The sequence below is a fragment of the Rhinopithecus roxellana genome, chromosome 17 (genome assembly GCF_007565055.1).
Source record: "Rhinopithecus roxellana isolate Shanxi Qingling chromosome 17, ASM756505v1, whole genome shotgun sequence".
Classification (NCBI taxonomy): Eukaryota; Metazoa; Chordata; class Mammalia; order Primates; family Cercopithecidae; genus Rhinopithecus; species Rhinopithecus roxellana.
The window spans coordinates 28,198,145-28,220,734 of NC_044565.1; the positions used below are offsets into that span (position 1 = coordinate 28,198,145).

A 22,590-nucleotide genomic window follows, 5' to 3' on the forward strand; every position below is an offset into this window, starting at 1 on the left:
CTAGAATAAAAGTAGAAAATAATGAATTTATTAAAGGAAAATAAACTAATTGAATCTGTCCCAAAGTTGGTTAAGGGCAGAAGAGTTGAGGTGGCAGTTGGGGAGAAAGATAAACTTCCAGGAAATCTAATCCCCTAAATGCAGAGACACCCAAATATAAAATAATTAGAAACGTGGGAAAGTTTACATAAAACAAAAAATGGTAAGAGAAAAAATCTGTTTAAATGCCTCTAGACCCATATGTTTTTAGGAGAATTCTTTTAAACTTTCAAGGAAATAATAATACCCATAAAAAGGATAATTGTCTTCACATTACTCATCATGTGAATAGTCTTAAAAGACACATTTGGCTGTTTTATCTCTCTTAGTTGACTTTTTTCCCCTACTCTTGTCTTTGGAAATTCTAGCCAATGTATTTAGACAATTAAAAGGCAAGAGAAGGAGTTTTGGAAGTCTTGGAGGGAGGAAGACAAACATAATTTTTAAAACATGATCTATTGGCTTCTACTTAGAAATTTTAAGAAAATTAAGTAAAAAAAATGACTAGCATTTGCTTATTAATGTTATTTTAATACAAGGTAAACATTCAAAGCTAATAGCATTTTTACATGCCTGGAATATCATATGTTATGTAACCAGGGAAAACAGCATTCACAATTACAATACAAGAAACAGAATACTAAGGAACAACTGAACAAGAAATTAGAAAGAGTTGCCTACATGATTAGAAATGCAACATTTTATCATTTTATAGGTGGAACATAAAATAATATGTGCTTTAGTGAAATTTCTAAAGATGTTCCTAAATAGAAACACTCAGTATTAAAAATGTTATTTCTCCTCAATTAATATACAAGTTTAATATAATACCAATTAAATTACTGAGTATCCTAAAACTTGTCAAAACTTTTCTAAAATTTCTGTCAAAAATGCTGGAAAGAGCCAAGAAAAAAATTGAATAGAAGAAAAAAGAGAGTCATTTCCTTGTAAGTATTAAAATATATTATAAAGATAGAGATTATTAGTATGTCAACAAAATTGCTGACTAGGGGTTCCTAGCACTAATTCCCCTACAAAAGGGCCAAAATATAAAATAAATAGCTACATTTTGACTAGTGTGTCTGAAGGAGGGCGCTAGAGTACAGCATAGAAATGATGGAATCAATGCGGAGCACGGAAACCCAGGATGGCAGCATAGAGAGGGGAGGAAATCACTCTTTCTCTGTCACTCTGTTTCCCCCACCAAGATTGATTTGGAGCCAAGAGAAACTTCTCCTTGCAGGGAAAAGGTAAGCAGAAGGCCCCTGCAACCTTCATTATTGCCACAGACACCTGCAGTTCTTGCTACAGAAGAAACCTGCAGTCCTCACAGGCCCTGAGCCCGGTTTGGGGAGCAGCCTGGAGTTCTCATGGCTACATTGCTCCAGTGCAGGGAACTACCTTGTGCACACCCTTATCCCCTATGACCCATGAGCTATGTCATGGCGCTATCTTGAAATTATAGCTACTGCTAGAGTGAATCCTGTTCTGGGGGCCAGTAGCCCCTGCATCTCTCCATCCCCAAGGCTTTCCCATTATTCCACCATGTTCATACAGGTGGCTACAACTTCACAATCCTGGTTACTTAGAGTATGGGCCCTGTGAAATTACTGTGCCCAAAGGCACATAGTGCCCTACTTCCTGTATGGACAGGCAGTCCTGCACAACCGGGGAAACTTCCCCTAACCAGCAGATCTACTGTGCTCACCCTCATACCCATGAGGGTGTATGTACTCACCCTCAGCCTGAGAACCAGCTCAGTAGCCCTGCCCCTGGCAAGACCACACCCCTTTTCGACGGGACCTACTGTGTGTGCACACACACCCTTGGCCTGAGAAGCAACCTGGTAGCCCAGCATCCTGCAAAGCCATGCCACTGCCAGTACAAACTCCTGCAGCCTAGGCCACTGAAACACTCAAAGATATTGCAGATGTGGATTGTAGCTGAAGACACTGCATGAAGACTGAACTTCTGTCTCTGTCTAGAACCAAAGCCAACATACCCTATCCAACTGACATGCTGGGATGCATCTACAGAAAAAGTCTTTCTCTAAGAAAGCTACTTCATAAAATTAGAAGAGGTGACTGTTGCATCAGATGTGCAGCTATCAACATAGGGACACAAGAAACATTAAAAAACAGGAAACATGACACCTCAAAGGAGCACAATAATTCTCCAGTAACAAACCTCAAAGAAAATAAGATTTACTAAATGCCTGAAAAGGAATCCAAAATAATGATCTTAAGGAAACCCAGCTAGATACAAGAGAATACAAGCAAATAATTTAATGAAATCAGAAAAACAATTTATGAAAAAAAATTCCTTAGGGATTTCTTGTAAGGCTTGTCTAGTAGCAATGAATTCCCTTAGTTTTTGCTTGTCTGGAAGGGACTTTATTTTTCTTACCTTTCTGAATAAGAAATTCAACAGAGATATACATTATAAAAAAGAACCCAAGAGAAGTCTGAGTTTAAGAATTCAATGTTGGCCGGGCGCGGTGGCTCAAGCCTGTAATCCCAGCACTTTGGGAGGCTGAGATGGGTGGATCACGAGGTCAGGAGATCAAGACCATCCTGGCTAACATGGTGAAACCCCGTCTCTACTAAAAATACAAAAAAAAAAACTAGCCGGGTGAGGTGGCGGGCGCCTGTAGGCCCAGCTACTCGGGAGGCTGAGGCAGGAGAATGGCGTAAACCCGGGAGGCGGAGCTTGCAGTGAGCTGAGGTCCAGCCACTGCACTCCAGTCCGGGTGACAGAGCGAGACTCCGCCTCAAAAAAAAAGAATTCAATGAATGAAATAAATGCAATTGAGAATTCAACAATGGAATTCAACAATCTAGTGATCATTATATAATGACCTTGTCTCTTCTTATAATTTTTAACTTAAAGTCTATTTTTTTCTGATGTAAGTGCAGCTATTCCTGCTTGCTTTTGTTTTCCATTTGCATGGAATATCTTTTTCTCATGTCTTCGCTTTCTGTGTATATGTATCCTTACTGGACCTACTGTGAGTCTGTGAGTAAAGTGAGTCTCTTTTGGGCAGCACATAGTAGGTTCTTGTTTTTTTCTTTTAATCCAGTTTGCCACTATATGTCTTTGAATTAGAGAATTTAATCCATTTACATTCAAGGTTATTGATCGGTAAGAACAGGACTCCTGACATTTTGTTAATTGTATTCTGGTTGTTTTCCAGATCCTTTGTTTCTGTCTTCCTCTCTTGTTTACTTTTGTGGTTTGGTGGTTTTCTGTAGTCCTAAGTTTTGATTCGTTTCTCTTTTTATTTGTGTATCTGCTGCAATTTCTATCATTGTGGCTACCATGAGGCTAATATAAAGACTTTTATAGTTATAATAGACTATTTTAAGCTGATTACAATTTAACTTTGGTCACATAAAAATACTCTAGACTTTTATCCTCCTCCTAACAGTTTATACTTTTGTTGCCTTAATTCACATCATTATACGTTGTGTGTTCTTTAATAACCAATTGTGTCTGTAGTTATTTTTGACCATTTTGACCTTTAAACTTATTACTAGAGGGTTGAAAGATTTACATAGCACCATTACAGAATTGAGATATTCCGAATTCAATTTTGAATTTACCTCTACTAGTTAGTTTTCACATGTTTTTATGATGGTAATTATCACCCTTTCACTTTCAGTTGCAGCATTTCCTTAGGGATTTCTTGTAAGGCTGGTCTAGTAGCAATGAATTCCCTTAGTTTTTGCTTGTCTGGAAGGGACTCTATTTTTCTTACATTTCTGAAGGATAGCTTTACTGGGTATAGTATTCTTGGACAGCAGTTTTTTATTTTCATTTGGCACTGAATATATCATTCTTTGCTCATGAATTGGAAGAATTAATATAGTTCAAATGTCCATCCTGCTGAATGCAACTTACAGATTCAGTGCAATCCCTATTAAAATACCAATGATGTTATTTTGACAGAAAGAGAAGGAACAGTCCTAAAATTCATATAGGACCACAAAGCACCCTGAATGGCCAAAGCAATCTTGAGGAAAAGACCAAAAGGCCCCAAACCAAAGACAAAGCTGGAGGTATCACACTATCTGACTTCAAAATATACTAAAAAGCTATAGTAATCGAAACAGCATGATGTTAGTGTGAAAACAGACACATAGATCGGTGGAACAGAAGAGAGAGTCCAGAAATAAATCCACAAATCAACAGACAACTGATATTTGACAAAAGCGCCAGGAACACACATTGAACAAGTAAGAGTCTCTTCAATAAATGGTGATAGGAAAATTGGATATCCACATGCAGAAGAATGAAACTAGACCCCTATCTTTTAACATATTCAAAACTCAACTTGAAATGGATTAAAGACTTAAATATAAGACCTGAAACTATGAAACTACCAGAAGAAAACATAAAGGAAGTGCTCATGACATTGGACTGGACAGGGATGTTTTGGATAAGACCTCAAAAGCACAGACAACGAGAGTAAAAATAGACAAATGGGATTACATCAAATCAAAAAGCTAATGCACAATAAAATAAACAATCAACAGAGTGAAAACACAATCTACAGAATGGGAGAAAATATTTGTAAACTATGCATCTGACAAGGGGCTAATATCCAGAATATATAAGGAACTCAGCTGAACAACAAACAAACAAAAAAACCCCAAAAAACAGAACAACAAATAATTTGATTAAAAAATGGACAAAAGACATTGCTTCTGAGATTTGGACAATATCCTGTTTTCTTCATGCGGTGAAAGTGTTATTTGCTTTGTGATAGTTCATTATCTTTGCATTTCTGTTCTATACTCTTTGGTATATGTGTGTTATATTTCACACACATATTTTTTAAAAAATATCATTTAGAATAAAGAACACTCCTTGAATGTTAGAATTTACTAGGCTCACGGGACAAAATCCACTGAGACTATAAATTGATGAAATTTGTGAATGTGTGTAGAGGCAAGATAAGGGAAAGAGAGGGAAAGGGTGGGGGTTACATTTGTTGAAGTAGAAATATCACTGGATTTGATGTTAGAAATCTAGAGTTCATCTCTCATTTCTTCCTCTAATTAATTTGGGCAAGTCACTCCATTGGTCTGAACTTCAGTTTTTGCATCCTTAACATGAGGATAATTGCACCTCCCCTTTTCCTGCCTTGTAAGATTGTTTTGAAGATACAAAGAATGAAGGAGAAAATGCATAAAATACTTTGTGAACTGTCAAGTTCTTTGCTAGTGTTACTAGGAGTAGAAATAACATTTGTGTACCTGATGATGTTTGGTAATGTATATGTATTCCTTTACAATGGATGTCCTGGAAGGCCACTTGCCCCTCATGGTCTCTCTCCAGGGAAAGAAAAAAATAGATTAACATTAGCCTATGGGGGTATTTCTGGTAACCAAAAGGTATTTGAGGCTTGAGAGTAAGATGCACTCATTATCCAGGTGTTAACAAATTTGAAAGTTTGTAGAATTTTCATTGAATATTGATAATATTGATTTTTTAGGTACCACCCTGATAGTGGACTGTAATATAACAGACACGAAGGATAACACAAATCTACGATGCTGGAGAGTCAATAACACTTTGGTGGATGATTACTATAGTGAATCCAAACGAATCAGAGAAGGGGTGGAGTAGGTATTTTGCTTTTTTGACTTCTGTAAAAGCTAGCAAGGATTTCTCCATCTAAGTGAATCTGGTGTCACTATTGCCTTCTCCTCTTGTTTTTGCCTCTCAGTGATTCATGTTATCAATCCCACCCTACCACATAGTTAGGGAGATATGGTAAAATACCAAGCATCCCTGAGAGCAGTAAGATCCATTTCTCTCAGCTACTACTTAAAATTAGTACCATCTCCATTCAGTTATATCATGATCCATAGGCCTTCAAAGCTTAACGCCCTGGGCATACTAGGGAAACACTGGAAGTGACACAAATGTGTATACTGCAACAGTAGAAGAAAGAAATAGTAGTATAGTTCTTTACTATACTAAACAAGCACCAACAAGGGCTCTGAGGGAAGACAGTGCATAATCATTAGCTAATCGAATGGGTATAAACTCAAGTTATGGTGGTATAAATGGAGTGGTGTAAATAAAACTAATGAAGTCAGAGGGCAGGAGAGCTTGTGTTGGCCTTGCAGTGTGGATGAGTTAGGATACGTGGAAAGGAATAGGGGAAGGGCCTTTGGGGCTGAGAATGGTGTCTGTAGCTTATAGAACCATACTTCCTTGTCAATGCAGAAGAAAATGCAAATTTGGAAATACCCAATCTACATACCTCACTGGGCCAGTCAGCAAAGTATTCTTAGGATAACATGGTGGTCCAAAGTGTTCTCCAAGAAAACCCTTAATCTCCAGAAAACAGACTATAAAATATGTTAGGTAAATACGACTCATGTATTAATGACTGGCTCTTTTCTTTATAGAACCCATGCCTCTTTTCGGGAACATAATTTGTACACAGTAAACATCACCTTCTTGGAAGTGAAAATGGAAGATTATGGCCTTCCTTTCATGTGCCATGCCGGAGTGTCCGCAGCATACATTATGTTACAGCTCCCAGGTAATACTCCAGTGGGTTACACACTGTTCAGAGTGTTCAAAACGATGGCCAGGAAACACATCTGAAGGAGGAGTGACTCTAAATGCTCAGAGTGAGGCATGAGGATGATATTAAAGGGACAAACTCAGTATGAAATCTAGGGAAAAGCTCATGCAACGGCTCATAATGTTGTTGGAGTGAGGCTGTGATTTTATTGCAGTATATTTTGAAAGTGCCATATTTTCAATACATCGAGATTTATACATCAAAACAGAAAGAAAACAAAAGCTTTTCTTTATTAAGTGTGATTGCCAAATGTTTATAATTTGATATAAAGCCAAAATGCCTATGTATATTTTTACTACGTCACTTTGTAAAATTATCTGTAGAGGCTGAATTCTGGTATTTAAGCAGGAGGGCTTCCAACTCAATGTATGTATACAAACTGCACTCTGAGCACCGTACAGAACTAATTGATTATCCACTGGAAGTTTTAAAGCCAGTGTACAGATAGTGGAGGGTGAAGCCAGAATCTTGAGAACAACTTTAAATTCATAACATATCAGAAGTGTATGAAATACCTTGCAAAATTCTATGTGGTTTACCAAGACAGTGGTTCTTCTTGATTCTGTTAATATCATTAGTGTATGTGTGTGTGTGTGTGTGTGTGTGTGTGTGTGTGTGTGTGGCTAGCTACATGCAAGAGAGAGGACTTGAATTTGCTGCTGTCCTTCAATGATCAGTTAAACCTATGCTTGCACACATCACGCTGAAGCCCCACCTCACAGAAAACACCTAACAGAAAACACAGTGTTTGCTGTATGGAGTTAGCAATTATGCCTTTGCCCCTGCCAAGATCCTGGCCTCCTAAGTGCCCGTGACCTCTCTTAGGATTGTGATGAATAGAGATCTGTGCACAGCAGCAGCTCTGGGTGTGCACGTTCTCTGCCTCACTTCTGTGTCCTGAAGGCCAGTGTCGTTCTGGCCTCAGCTGCCTTAACTGAATGAACACAGCACCCTCTCCTCATCCTCATGGCATGGGGAATCCTTCTTGGGTTGTGTCATGTGGAAGGACCCTTGGGCTCATCTGTCACCACTGCCCGTTTTTTCTCTTCTTACTGACTTTTCCTTGTAAAGCATCCTTTTCCATCACTTTCCCCCAGTCAGTCTTACATTTGCCATCTCTCTCTCTCTCTGGTACCTCTATGAGGTTCATTATCTGTGCTGCTTTTCTTTCTGTGTCCTCGTCCCTGAAATCTTTTTCCCCTTTATGGCGTCAACTGTCATTCTTGGGCAGGTGCAAACATGTTCCATGTATCCAGCTGTATACTGTTTTCCCCTGTGACAGCTCTGCATTTCCAACTGCATAAGGGACTGCTGATGTCAGAAAGCATGTTTAAACTGGCTGATGTCAGAAAGTGTGTTTAAACTCTCCAACCTCCTGGTTCTGTTTTTCTTATGTTTGTGAATGGAACCCCTGTATCTTCCACGTTGTTCAGGCTCAAAATCTGGGGTCATTTTGATGTTTTCCCTTACCCTCCCTCGTGCCAGCACCCAATGACTTGCCAAGTTCTGTGGGTTCTTACCCTCCTGCCCATTCCCACTAACAAGCTGGATGGTAGGTGACTCCTGCCCTAGACTTAAAGGTCAGATTTTCAGGCTCAGATCCTATCTTGTTCACTTAGGAGCTCTGTGAGGACGGCGTTGTCACTCAACCTTTCTGTGCCCGCGTCTCCTCATCTGGGAAATGAGGAGGATAGCGACTTCCTTCCACGGCTGTTGTAAGAATCAGCTGGGATTTTCTTTCATACTTTTTTATTGTGGAATATAACGTATATATTATACATGCTCTAACACATGCACATATATGGTAAAGGAACACAGAATATCTGCATCACATAACAAGTCATTGTATAGCAAATACTCATGAAACTACCACCTGGATTGAGAAAAATGCATTGCCTGAAAAACCCCTGGATGTTCTTCTTGATCCTTCCCTCTTGATAATCATCCTCCCAACTTTTAGGAAAAGTCATTTCTTTGATTTTCTATCTATGCTGGCAGTCCTAATAACACAATTTATTTTTGCCTATTTTTGAGTTTTATATTAAGAGAGTTATATAGTATGCTTTATTTTCTTCGGTGTGGGGGGCTAATCAGTGTATCACTGATAGAGCGTTTCAAAGCCCTGAGTCCTTCTGAATGTATTCATTAATGACCTGTTTCCAATTTCATTCTCTTTTAGCTCGTTTACAGAGCAGAGGGCATCAACACTCCTGAAGGCCGTGAGTGAAAAGCCCGAGAATTTTAGAGCATCACTCCTGTCTATGTGCCAGAGGCTTTCTGAGCCTCATTAGTATAGTGGGTGTGGTCTTCTTATTAGGACGGTTAACAACACCAAGATCTCTGAAACAGACACTAAATATTCCCAGACACAAGTCATCCCAAAGAGAGAGGTGGCAATTGCCCCTAGAAGGAATTCTAATGAGAGCTGGGAAAGGGCAAAGAGGGGTAGAGGATGGGGAAGCAGGAAGGATCTGTCTCATGATTGAAGTGAGAGGTTCTCACAAGTGCCCAGGATTGGCTCAGGCACCGGTGTGTAGTGCCGTGCATCTATTCTGGCTGCACTGGGACTTACTCAATGAATTAACTTTTTTTTGGCACAAATTTGTTCTTAGTTATTGTGCCATGTATTTAAAGACGTGCAATAGTAAATGGGAAATCTTGGGCCTCAAGATGTTTATGACATGGTGTGGTCTAAGGCAGGTGACAATAAGCTCTTTAATGTTTATTTTATAGCCACTGTGGAAAACATAGTGGTTCCTCAAAAAACAAACAATACAACTACCATATGATCCAGCAATCCCACTGCTGGTTATATACCCCAAAGAAAGGACAGTAGCATGTTAAAGAGATATGTGCACTCCCGTGTTTATTGCAGCACTGTTTACAATAGCCAAGATGTAGAATCAGCCTAAGTGCCCATCAGTGGATGAATGGATAAAGAAATTGTGTCACAGATGCACAATGGAATATTATTCAGCCATAAAAGAGAATGAAATTCTGTTATTTGCAGCAAAGCGGATGGAACTGGAGGCCATTATGTTAAGTGAAATAAACCAGGCACAGAAAGACACATATTGCATATTTTTACTCATATGTGAGATCTAAAAAAATTAATCTCGTGAAGGTAGAGAGAAGAATGGCGGTTGCCAGAGGCTGGGAAGAGGAGTGGCGAAGGGGGATAAAGAGAGGTTGGTTAATGGGTAAAAAAAATACATTTTGATAGTAGGAATGAGATATAGTGTTTGGTAGCACAACAAAATGACTATAGATAACAATAATTTACTGTATAATTCAGTATAACTAGAGGAATGGATTTGGAATATTCCCAGCACAAAGAAAAGATGAATGTTTGAGGAGATGGTTATCCCACTTACCCTGATTTGGTCATTGCACATTGTGTGCTTGTGTCAAAATATTACACATACCCTATAAATATGTGCAACTATTATGTACCTGTAAACTTTTTTAAAAACTAAAGTGCTCTAGGGGCTCAGAAAAAAAGAACCCCCCTCTTCCTCCCCTCCTCTGCCCACCCCACCATCCAGTGAGGACTGGAGGATGAGGAAGGGGCTGAAGAAGGAAGTGGTGTGTGAGGTGGGTTTTAAGAATGGGGAGGACTTTTCTTCCTGTCTCCCTCTTCCCCTTTTCTAGTTCTTTCCTTCCCAGAGGGTCTTCTTTGGTGGTATGGGTTTGGGCTGTGGTGAGACAGAAGTCATGCTGTTCCTTTTCTTGAATGTGTAGGAGCATGTTTTCAGGGACTTGAGGTTCCAGAGGAGCTGGTTCTGCTCCTTGGCCATCTCCTGCCCACCACTTAGGCTCATAATTGCTCTGCAGTGTACGCATGAAGCAGGGTAGGGTGTAAACATTCTTTCTGAGACTGTGTCTCTCGCACAGGCACCCAGTCTGGAAATCGATGGCACAGAGGGGATGAGGTAGAGGTTTGGCTCTTAGCCTGTCTTGTGGAGCCAGCCACGCTGGTTCCAGAGGGGACCACTGTTGGCTCTTTAAGGATGATGGGTGTCCAGCTGTTCAACTTTGAATGGCTGGGAAAGCAGTTACAATAGGATTGTAATCAAGAACGGGCAGCAGAACCAGCTGGAGAAGGTGCCCCATGAACATACTTAGGCACCACCTCTGGACAGTCTCGTGTTGACTCAGCAGAACCTGGACATGGGTGTTTTGAAAGCAGTCTTCGTGCAGTTGGGTCCATCCTGCGTCTGCCACCGGAAACTAGGGCTCTGCAGACTTTTACTCTCATAGGTTCCCAGGAGCTGAGTTGTTTCCTAACAATCGTGGTCCAGATCAGATTATTCTGCTCCCACACCACTCTTTTGACTTTAAAGAAACGTTTAAACAGTGCCCTCACTGACGTCCAAAACCTTTCCATTTGGCATTCATAGTGTGATCTGTATTAGTGAAGTATATAATGGACTCTTTGTATCATTATTATAATTATAATTATTTTATTTTTTTGCTGTCATTTGTAGCACCAGATTTTCGAGCTTACTTGATAGGAGGGCTTATCGCCTTTTTGGTTGTGGCTGTGTCTGTTGTGTACATATACAACATTTTTAAGATCGACATTGTTCTTTGGTATCGAAGTGCCTTCCGTTCTACAGAGACCATAGAAGGTAAGTGTGTGTAATCACTGAAAAATGCCTCAAAATTGGCATCCTCTTATACGTATACAACGATTTCAAATATACTTTGTCATATTTTACTATGTAGCTGGCAAATTTCGGGAAAGGAATCTCCTTGGAACTGCCTGTGCTTTAGAGAAATGATTTGTCCCTAATCACCAGCATCATTTGGTCAGATAAGGTTTGCAGACTCGTAGTGATTGAGGAGCTGCGGGAGGAGACCATCTTCTGAGTCCCGCTGCAACCATGCTACAAAGGTTTCCACGTCCATCCTCTGCCCGCTGCAGGAAAGTTTCTCCGAGTGCAAAGTGCTCTCAATCCATGATGTGTGCTCAGCACAGTGGGTGCTTTTGCAGAATATGTGTCATGGAGAGGGATGAGCTGCCTGCGGTTGGAGCTCTCTCTAGGCCCTGTACTTGGTGCCTGCAGGGATTTAAGTCTTCAACTCTCAGATATGGAGAGAGCGCGAACCAAGTTTGAATGCAACTTCTCCACTTACTCCCTATGTAAACTTGGATTTTCAACTTTCTTCTATTTCTCAGCTATAGAAAGGAATAGAGGAAGGAAGGAAGGAGACAGGGAGGGAGGAAAGAAAGAGAGAGAAGGAGGAAGGAAAGGAAGGAGAGAGGGAGGGAGGGAAAACGGAAGGAAGAATGGAGGTTTGTAGAAAAGAAACGAAAGAAAGCAGGGGAGAGAGAGGGAGGAGAAGGGAGGAAGGGAAATCAGAAGGAGGGAGGAAAAAAGAAAGGGAAAGTGATTAAATCCTGCTTTTTGACAGTGGGGATAACTGAGCTGAAGCGCACAGAAGCATTCAGCTGGGGCCTGGGGCACAGGGCGGCCTCTGTTGCCTGTCTGGAGGTCAAGACAAATCCCCAACACCACGGCTGTGGGTTTTGGTCTGTGGGCCTATGTCCTGCCAGTGCTGTTTGGCACAGAAATGCCTCCGTGTGATCCTGACTCTCTGAGAGCCTGGCATTCCCCACCATGGTGCTTGTGACTCTTTACGCTACTTTTTTTTTGTTTTGTCTCAGAACAGATACAATCTATTAAGTCCTTGAAAAAGTAATAAATCTGCTCTAGTGTCCCCTAATTAGATGAAAAAATTAATATAAGCCCAAAGAAGCCCAGTGCAGCTGACCTGTGTGGAGATGCACGAATTTATACCTTTGAAGTCCAGAGGCCTGAGTGACAGGAGCGGGAAAGGGAGGGAAACTGGGTGTCTGAGAATGTTGTATGGGCAGCTAAAACATAAAAGAGGTCACTACCATCAAGCACCTGCTTTGCACATAAAATACACAGCACAGTTGTTGTCCACGTGTCTGATAAAACATAGATGTCCTAACTTGGATTTTTTCCAAATTAAATTTCAGCATTCAAAATTAGCAACCCCAAGCAATGGAGAAAGCAATAAATTCCTTTTAATGACAAAAGTCATCTGAACCTTAAGTGTCCAGTGCAACCTGAAGTACTCCTAGCACTGTGGATAGTCCGACTGGGCATGGTGGGGTTTGGCTCTGGCATCTGGTTTTGGCTCTGGCATCTGCAGAGGCTGCCCTGCCTAAGCACACCCATGACTGCTCTCCTGCTTGCATCTTTGAGAAGAAGACAGTTCAGTCCCCCACCACTTAATTGTTTTCTGACACAGGTGTGAGTGGTTCAGCCGCTTTCTACTTTTTGACTCACAGAAGCCTGCGTCACTTTACATATTCTTCCTGGCAGCTCAGGCCCTGTGGTGTATCTCTCTCGCTGTCTCTCTCTCTCTCTCTCACTGACTCAGTGACTCTCTCACTGAGTCATTGCGACTCCCAGGAGCGTGATTACAGCTGTGACTTATGAGTGTTGTGCAGAGTGTGTGGGGAAGCTGCTAGTGAGGTCGAGTTTAGCAGGAAGAGAAAACAGGAATAGTGACTCACACCGAGTAGCGGGGGCTGGGCAGATGGCAGAGTTAGGCAGCCCTACCCTCTGCCGAGACTGGGACGCAGTCCAGATTTTCCACCAGTGGGCAGAGGATTTGGCGATGGAGGCACACAGGCAGCCAGGGGTCCTTTTTTTTCTTTATTTTTATTTTGCTTAATTCAGAAAACTATGTGTGCATTTTGTCATGAAATTCTCTACAGTTCCATCTACGAGAACTGCCTGTAGTATCTCTGTGTGTTGGCTTTAAGCTACCGATGAGATTCTGAGATGAGTCCCAGATCCTGTTTATGTCCTTGTTCCCCTTGAGGATATTTTCTGAGTTAAATCAGGAAATGCCAATTAATGGATGAAAATGAGGAAGAGAGAAATAATGTCCTTCGTAGGATAAGTCATTTACCCTGACTGGGTTAGCTAAGCTGTATCACTCAATTAATAATTAGGTGTGCATGACTCACCGTTTTAGGAGAAGCCATTGACAGCCCTGGCTGAAGTCAGCAAGTTCTGTGTCTTCCCTAGCAAGCCACTGGAGCTTTAAAAATTCTCTTGGCAGGGGTGCGTGTGTGTACAAGGACGGAAGGGTCTGTGCACAGATCTCTTAGAGAGATTTGAAAATGCCTCGCCTTACTCCAGATAGGTCTTTGGAGAATGTGCATGTAGGATAGAGTGGTTAAAACGAAGACAAGCCAAACAGTTGGAGTGATCAAAGGGAAACCAAGGAGACAAGGAAAACAAGTCGCAGTAGAGTTAATAACACCTTTGACAATTATTAAAGGTGAATTTGCTTTTCAAGCTAAAGCAAAGGCAGCGACAAGATCCATTGTGTGCTGTTCACAACAACCTTTCCAATTTTCATGAGAAAACATGGCTTTTTCTGAGACTAATTTCCAAAGGCAGATTTTTTTTCTTTTCCGACAGGGAATCCTCATTTCAAAAGGGCGTGGTGTAGGGAAGCTTGACTGCAACAACTTTCCCATGTCATAGTATGTTTTGTGTGACTTTTCTTCTAGTGTTTTCTATACGTATTGGGGCTACACCCACCAAACGTCCTGCGGTTCAGTAAAAGCATGTGCATGGGGGCCAGATTGAATCTGAGTTTTCCACTGTTCTGGTTTGAGCCGGCCTAAAATTTAGCAATATCATATTAAGAGAAAGTAGGGAATTGAATAATCTTTAGACAATATTTCATAAATACTAATTTATGTGAATGAGCTTTTATGTATTTTTTTGCCAAGAGCCAAGAAGGACGTAACAATTTTAAGGAAGTAGAAAGAGACTCTGCGTCTTTGTGAAGGTGTGGCAAAGTTCTGGAAGAACACGTGGGACTGGAAATATTGCTGGGGCTACTTTTGGAAAATTCAGACTGACACAGTTGCACAGGACTAATCAGGGATAAGTGTTGTGAAATTTCCTGCTCCCATTTCTCATTATAGTCACAGCAAAAGGAATGGTGGACCTGGGTTTACATCAAGGCTATGCACTCACCAGCTGGGAGACTTTGGAGAGATCGCGCCGTCTTGCTGGTCTCAGCTTCCTTACACATAATTTGAGACAAGAACCATGTCCTACACAGTTGGTCATGAGAAGCGCAGCCAGGAAATGTTGAGGTGCTGTTGCCTGGCAAGGCTCTTCAAAACCAGTGGCCTGATGCAAAAAGCGAAAGACTACAACTTGATCTTTTGCTCTTAATATATTGGCCAGTAAATTATGAATTAGTCATTTGAAAGTGATGAAAACTCACTACATTTTGAGAACATCAGCAAGTTCTATTTCTACTCAAAAGCTTAGTCAGACAGAAAGAAAAATAAGATGACCAAAAAATTGGGCACGTTCGCACATTTTGAATTTTTAAAAGGTGTGAGACTTTCTTGCTACTGAGATGTCTTCTGATCCTGAAGTTGGAGAACATCAAGTACCTATATCCTCAGACACCTCGTTTAGAAACAGGAAACAGGGAACATTGGCAAAAGACAGAACACACTTAGCACACATGGTTTTTTGTTTGTTTGTTTGTTTTTGTTTTTTAATCAGAAACAGTAGGAAGAAAAGAGAAACAGATTGAGAGAAGCAGGATACTAGTGGCAGGGTCTGGGACAAGTGGCAAGAAGCCTGCATGTCTGCTGTAGTTTAGAACAGACTAGGAAATACTGTATTCTGTGGTGAACCGAGCATCAACTCAGCCAGCCTTCATCAGAAACCAAAGGATAAATATGATCACATTTTTAAATGGGAAAATTTAATTCCTTCTCCAGAAGTTCAGAAACATAAGAACCTTATGAAATGTTTCTTTTTCCATTTTCTATCTACAGAAAAAAAAAAAAATCCTCTGGCTTTGGAAAGTCAAATGTGTGCTATGAAATTTTACACAGAAAAGTATCCACTTACGTGAGCGGTGGTCTCGATCAGTGACCTTCAAGATTGCACAAGGAGTTTCAGCTTTGTTGGGTTTTTGCCAATTCAAGACACAAATTAGTTATCCCTTTTGTACTTACCCTGTGATCCCACCTTAAAAAGCTGAATCTGACCTCAGCTTTGTCCCCAACATAGATATAAGCTCTTTGAAGCTCTGTAAAATCAAGCTTCATTCGGACATTCAGTGAGCACTGATGAAGGCCTCCTCTGCACCTGGTCCTGCTCCATGGGCTGAGGGTAGGGCAGGGAGCCAACAAAGTCTCCACTCTCACACAGCTTCCTTTCATGATGGGGTGGAAGGCAGAGAAGGAGTGTGTACGTGTGTGTGCATGCATGTGTGTGACTATATGTGCACACACGGGTGTGCATGCATGCGTGTGTGTGTATTACCATTCTCCATAAGAGATGGTCAAGAATGGTGAGCAGGGACCCGAAGGTCAGCAGTGGTTGGTGTGAGAACTGATGGAATGAGAAATGGTGATATGTAAACTGTCAAGATCTGTGCACGTTTTCATTACTATTATTTGGACGAAAACTAGAAGACTACAAGGTTTTCCTTTCCCTTATTAATCTTAAAATCACCTGTTTCTGCAAGTCTACTCATCCAGTAAACTCTCATGAAAAGGGAATAGAAAAGGACACCACTCCTCTCTAGTACCTTCTAGGTTGTCTGGGTTTCTAAACAGCCCAAAGCTCGAAATCACATTTTCCCATGAGATGCCCACCCTCACCTCTTCTTCCACTCAAGCCCTCTGGCCCTGCTGAAGCTCCTTATTGATTTACATGATTCCTGAGTAGGAAATTATTCCTCCTTCCATGCCCTTCTGAAGCTGCTCCCTTGCAAGCCTGTTTACCATCCACTCTTAGAGCCTCACTTTTTTTCCTCTAAACTCTCCCACCCTTTAAAATCCAGGAGCTCCAGCGTGGCCAACATGGTGAAACCCCGTCTCTACTAAAAGTACAAAAATTAGCCGGGCATGGTGGCGGGTGCCTATAATCCCAGCTACTCAGGAGGCTGAGGCAGGAGAATCGCTTGAACCTGGGAGGCGGAGGTTGCAGTGAGCCGAGATAGCGCCACTGCACTCCGGCCTGTAGATATGAGTGAGACTCCATCTAAAAATAATAATAATAAAAAAATTTAAAAATCCAGGAGCTGTCCCATGTTCATTGTGAATTTTTTTTTTTTCAAGGACTCCAGACCATGGGGATTTTTGTTTCTTACTGTCTTTTCTGTTCATTTGGCTCTCGTCGCCGTGTTGTGTCTTGTGTTGTTTCATTTCTGTGCATGTGAATGGTCTGCCCAGTGAGGTCTGTGTCTTGCTCATCTCTGCACTGGCCAATGCAGAGGCTGCTTTTGAGGTCTCTCAATAAATACTGATGACGATGACATGCGCCATTGGGTTTGACTTCTCTCAACGGCACTGCAGATTACTAGAGTCTGCTTAATTGCTTGTTCTCTTGTTTCACAGATGTGAGTCTGTGGGCTTGTAGTGATGGAATTCACTGGTGGGTCTGCATCAGGAGGGAGTCATCCAGTTTTGCCTGGTGCAGTTAGGACAGTGCTCCGTCACACGGAACACGCTGAGGGCAACATGGGTAAATGGGTAGTTTCCTGCTTCTTTGTTTGTTTATTTTAGAGATCCTTTTTTTGTTTGTTTTAGAGATATGGTCTTATTCTGTCCACCAGGCTGCAGTGCAGTGGCATGATCATAGCTCATTGCATCCTTGAACTCCTTTTTTTTTTTTTTTTGAGACAGAGTTTTGCTCTTGTCCCCTAGGCTGGAGTGCAGTGGTGTGATCTTGGCTCACTGCAACCTCCGCCTCCCAGGTTCAAGCAATTCTCCTGCCTCAGACTCCTGAGTAGCTGGGATTACAGGTGTCCACCACCGTGTCTGGCTAACTTTTTGTATTTTTAGTAGAGACAGGGTTTCACCATATTGGCCAGGCCGGTCTTGAACTCCTGTCCTGAGGTGATTCACCCGCTTTGGCATCCCAAAGTGTTGGAATTACAGGCATGAGCCACCATGCCTGGCCACATCCTTGAACTCCTAAGCTCCCATTTCAGCGTCCTGAGTAGCTGGGATTTCAGGCATGAGCCGTCATGCCTGGCTAACTTTTTAAAAATTATTTTCTTTGGAGAGTCTTGTTATATTGCCGAGGGTAGTCTTGAATTCCTGGCCTCAAGCTGTCCTGCTTCAGCCCGTTTGTTACAGCCATACGCTACTGCGCTGGACGAGTCTCCTGCCTTTAATTCTCATTTCTGGCCGCATCACAGGGAGTGGTGGACTTAGAATCGAAAGGCATGGGTTAGGGTTAGGGATTGCAGATGTGATGCAGCCTACCCAGTCTCAGCTTCACTCCTGTGCGTTGGGGATAAGACCACGTCCCCTCAGGGGTCCATTTATGAGAGGAGATGATGTCGCTTGGCATCCCCTGGCACCGTCAGCCAGCTGGGCACTTGCAAGTCATGGAACCCAGGCCAAAGGACACCATGGTAGCCACTCAGGCTTCCGGTTTGTTAACATGAGAGAATTCGGTAGCAACAATTCCACGAGCGTGTCCGTTTCCTTTTCAGACGGGAAGCTGTATGACGCCTACGTCTTATACCCCAAGCCCCACAGGGAAAGCCAGAGGCATGCCGTGGATGCCCTGGTGTTCAAGATCCTGCCCGAGGTGCTGGAGAGACAATGTGGATATAAGTTGTTTATATTCGGCAGAGATGAATTCCCTGGACAAGGTGTGTTTTAAGTGAGGTATAAAAATAACAAATAAAAGAAGGAAAGCGACCCTTCTGTTCCTCCACTTTGCTAACGGCGATGACTCTGCCTGCCTTCCCCATGGAACCACAGGAAGTCTATGACCAGCGCCCCCCGCCCGCCAGCCCCTAGTCCCCAGCCAAGGAGGTTAGGCGCAAGCTGGCTGCCTGCTCTAGGCTCCTCCCTGCCCTGCAGTGTCTGGGATTCCTGCTTGCAGCAGCGTGCATCTCACTTTGAGTGAGGATATGGTTAAGCCATTCACAGAAACAGGTGGCCAGTGATGTAACTACATTGTTACAACTACACAGCTATGTTGTGGCTAAAGGACTGAAAGGTGGCGAGTGGTCATTTGCCCTCATGTCCCTGAGACGAACTGCTGGGTATTTTCCATGGGTTTGAACAATGTAAATCAGGTCGTGCTTAAAGCTGATTTTATAAACCTCAACCCTACTTGCCTCTCCCCTCCCTAAATACAATGGAAGTTTTAGTGCACTTTTCCCATTTGGTAGGAAGGTGGCTTTGGACAGTTCAGTTAACATCTCTGAACCTCAGTTGTCTCATCTGTAAAATGGGGAAGGGGTGCTTCCCTGACTCAGATGAGAGAACTGAATGAGAAAACCTGAGAAGGGGCCCCCGGCATGGAGCTCAGCACACTTTAGACACTCACACAATGGTGCCTTCCTGTCCCTTTGTTCTCCTTCTTGGAAGGCTATACAGAAAAATGACTGAAATCTGGAATAAATGTTCTTTTCTAGTCACCAGTAAATGCCAATTCACTCACTTATTCAACAAATATTTACTGAAAACCCCTCTATGTGATGAACAGTATTCTAGGCACTAGAAATACGAAAATCAGCCAAGCAAAAGGGCCTGTCCTCAGGGAGGATCCAGTCTATTCTTATTTCCTATGAGAGGCAACTGTAGACTGAATAGCATCTGCAGAGCTGGGTATTTAAAGAGCCTGAGTATTTCCCAAGCAATCATCAGGGCATGTTATTTGGTTTCTAAATTAGTCACATAAATCCTGGTCCTTTAAATAACTATAATGACAAAAGGAAAACACAAATTCAAGATTAACGCAACATTTCAGCTAACTACATGTTTCCTATCCTTTTAAAATCTATTTTTAAAAATGTGTTCATCTGCTAATCTACACCAGACCTTCAGGTAGTCTGGGGATACAGAGTTAGGCACCATCAGATACTTGTTGGCCAGGGAAAGTGACATACAAAGAAAGCACATGTAAAACATGATTCATGACTGGCTTCAGGGAAAGCCACGGAGGCTTCACAAAAGAGGTGACAAATGTTAAAAAAAAAAAAAAAAGAAAAAAACCCCAAAACTTGTATTAATCTATTCCTGACTAAGTCATGTTTATTTTGAAGTCCATTTTTGGCCAGGCACGGTGGCTCACACCTGTAACCCCAGCACCTTGCGAGGCCAAGGTGGGCAAGTCACTTGAGGTCAGGAGTTCGACACCAACTTGTAGCAAAACCCTGGTTCTACTAAAAATGCAAAAATCAGCTGGGCGTGGTGGTACGTGTCTATAATCCCAGCTACTCAGGAGGCTGAGGCAGGAGAATCGCTTGAACCTGGGAGGTGGAGGTTGCAGTGAGCTGAGATTGCACCCCTGCACTCCAACCTGGGCAACAGAGCGAGACTTCGTTTAAAAAAATAAAAAAAGTCAGTTTTCTCCTCTCAGAGCCTGTTTCAAATATTCTCACTAGCATGAAGACCTGGGCTGTTTTAATCGTGAGCTCTTCTGAGCCTTCTTTCTTTATTTCCAGCTGTGGCCAATGTCATCGATGAAAATGTTAAGCTGTGCAGGAGACTGATTGTCATTGTGGTCCCTGAATCGCTGGGCTTTGGCCTGTTGAAGAACCTGTCAGAAGAACAAATCGCTGTCTACAATGCCCTCATCCAGGACGGGATGAAGGTTATTCTCATTGAGCTGGAGAAAATGGAGGACTACACAGCCATGCCGGAGTCAATTCAGTACATCAAGCAGAAGCACGGGGTCATCCGGTGGCATGGGGACTTCACGGAGCAGTCACAGTGTGTGAAGACCAAGTTTTGGAAGACAGTGAGATATCACATGCCACCCAGAAGGTGTCGGCCGTCTCCTCCGGTCCAGCTGCTGCAGCACACACCTTGCTACCGCACGACAGGTGAGCGGGTGGGAGGACACAAGGTTCGTCACGCTCTGATGGAGGGTCTGTCATGACGCGGTGACTCACAGCTGGAGGAGGACACATTTCATTGGGGCCGTCCGCTCTGAAGCTGGCAGTTGCGTACTAGTGAGAGGGTCTGTTGTATTGTCATTTGCTTCGATCAGAGCTGCTTCTTCAGGGAAAGACACAGCTTCTGCAGAAGGCTCTCTTTAGCCTATGGGCTTATTGACACGCATGCACACTCACTGAGGCCTGGGTGGATACAGCACTAGGGCCCCCTGGGAACAGGACATGGAGGGTTTTAGAGATGGCAGTGGACACGCCCGGAAGTTTGCCCGTGATGTGGCACCCACAGAGTCAGAGATGGGAGCCTGTGCTGTCGGGGGACGACAGGAGGGCAGTCTAGCGCCAGGAGAGGGTTGGCAAGGATAGCAGTATTTGTCCACGTCTGTTCAGTGTCCGCAGGGCCCCGTGCTCAGGCGTCATTTGCTGTGTCCGCGTCTCTCTCACTCTGCCAGTGCAAAGAGCTGTGACCACAGCCTGAGCACTGTGCTTCCAGAAGCGAGTTAAAAGTCACCTAGACCAGTGGGGACCCACGGGTGTGGCCATGACTGCCTCTTGGTCACCCTTCCATGCTTTGAGAGGCTTTATCTGTCAAACTAAAGCAAGCAAGAATTCCTTTCCTTTCCCTTTTAGACACGTCAACCAGAATTCTGAGCAGCCTGTGAGAGATGCAGTTAGCCCACAGATGATACAATTCTAGTCCAGCAAGACAGTCAGTTTCCAATGAGCCAATGTGCCCTTGTCACAGGCCAAATTGTAATTTAATGATTCACAAAGTTTTTTAATATAAAAAATTAGCTCTCAACCCTCATCGCTTTTTTCCAAGACCCTGGCCTGAGGGAATTAGACATAGCTCAACCCTCTGAAGCTGAGGTTGTTGACATTGAGACTTAGTAAGCAGCCAGTGGGGGCCGGAGGGGAATCAGCCTTCAGAACCAGCTGGTGGGGTCGGGGGCGGGAGCAGGAGCCAGATGGAGTGGAGAGCGGGGTGGATTGGGAGGCGCTGTGCCTTCATTCACAGGCGGTGGGTTGTGCCTAGTGTGGGATGGACTTTCAGGTGCTAAGGAGCCCACTCCTGTCTTTGAAGAATTTTGTTCCAAGGTAACCTCACATTACACATTTGTTTAGCATCCTACGGAGGCCTCGACTTGACATTGGTCCACTTTTTATTTAACGTTTGCTTTTTAAATTTTTTATTTCGGTAAACTATATGAACATAAAATTTACCATTTTAACAATTTTTAAGTGTATAGTTCTGTGGCATTAAGTACATTCGCACTGTTGTTTGGCCATCGCCACCATCCATTCCAGAATTGTTTCATCCTCTCAAGCTGAAATTCTATACCATGAAGCTGTGCCTCCCCATTGCCTTCCCATTGCCTCCCCACTGCTCTGAGGTAGGACATAAAATACATTTTAAGAATAACAGCATTTAAAAATGGCTACTATAATTCATTACTGCTATTACATTTTTGATACTTTTCAATAAAAAGAAAGTAGAGACACATATTGGAAAGGGGGAAGCTTTTTCACTTATAAAACTCCAGTTAAAGAATTCACCAACAGTGCTGGTCTCCTGTAAGTCAGAGGTTTCCAGAAAATACCTTGCCTTCCGACGGGTCGGCTTTCTGTTTTGCTGACAGCCTCTACTGATGTCCTGTGAGTGTGATCATTCACTTATAAATAATTAATTGCTAGAGAATCCATTTTCTAAAATTCACAGGCACACCCTTCAGAGAGGACACATCTCAGCATCTCTCCCATCTCCCCGCACTGTGGCTGCCTCTGGCTCCCTCCATCCTGCGGAGGGAAGTGGCTGGGAAGGGAGGAGGAAGGGTGCTGAGATGTCCTCAAATCGGAATGGGGTGGGGGTATTCCCCAAATCCTCACCAAACCACAAGCCAGTGACCCCTCACCCATTGCGGTCCAGATCTTACTGCACCAGGGCTAGTCAAGCGGCCAGAGGTGGTGCCCACTACCCTCAGGGGATT

General features: G+C 42.8%; 1 protein-coding gene across 4 annotated transcripts in view; it reads left to right on the top strand.

Annotated features, from left to right (window-relative positions):
- IL1RL2 (interleukin 1 receptor like 2) overlaps positions 1 to 21,963 on the top strand; it is a 48,644-nt gene extending 26,681 nt beyond the window's left edge. For all 4 annotated transcript variants that reach the window (XM_030921419.1, XM_030921420.1, XM_030921422.1 and 1 more), the window contains exons 7-11: positions 5,537 to 5,666; positions 6,462 to 6,598; positions 11,131 to 11,274; positions 18,185 to 18,346; positions 20,153 to 21,963. In XM_030921419.1, the coding sequence (XP_030777279.1) occupies positions 5,537 to 5,666; positions 6,462 to 6,598; positions 11,131 to 11,274; positions 18,185 to 18,346; positions 20,153 to 20,589 (1,010 nt within the window). In that variant the 3' untranslated portion in view covers positions 20,590 to 21,963. The remainder of the gene's footprint in view (positions 1 to 5,536; positions 5,667 to 6,461; positions 6,599 to 11,130; positions 11,275 to 18,184; positions 18,347 to 20,152) is intronic.
- The last annotated feature ends 627 nt before the right edge of the window (positions 21,964 to 22,590 follow it).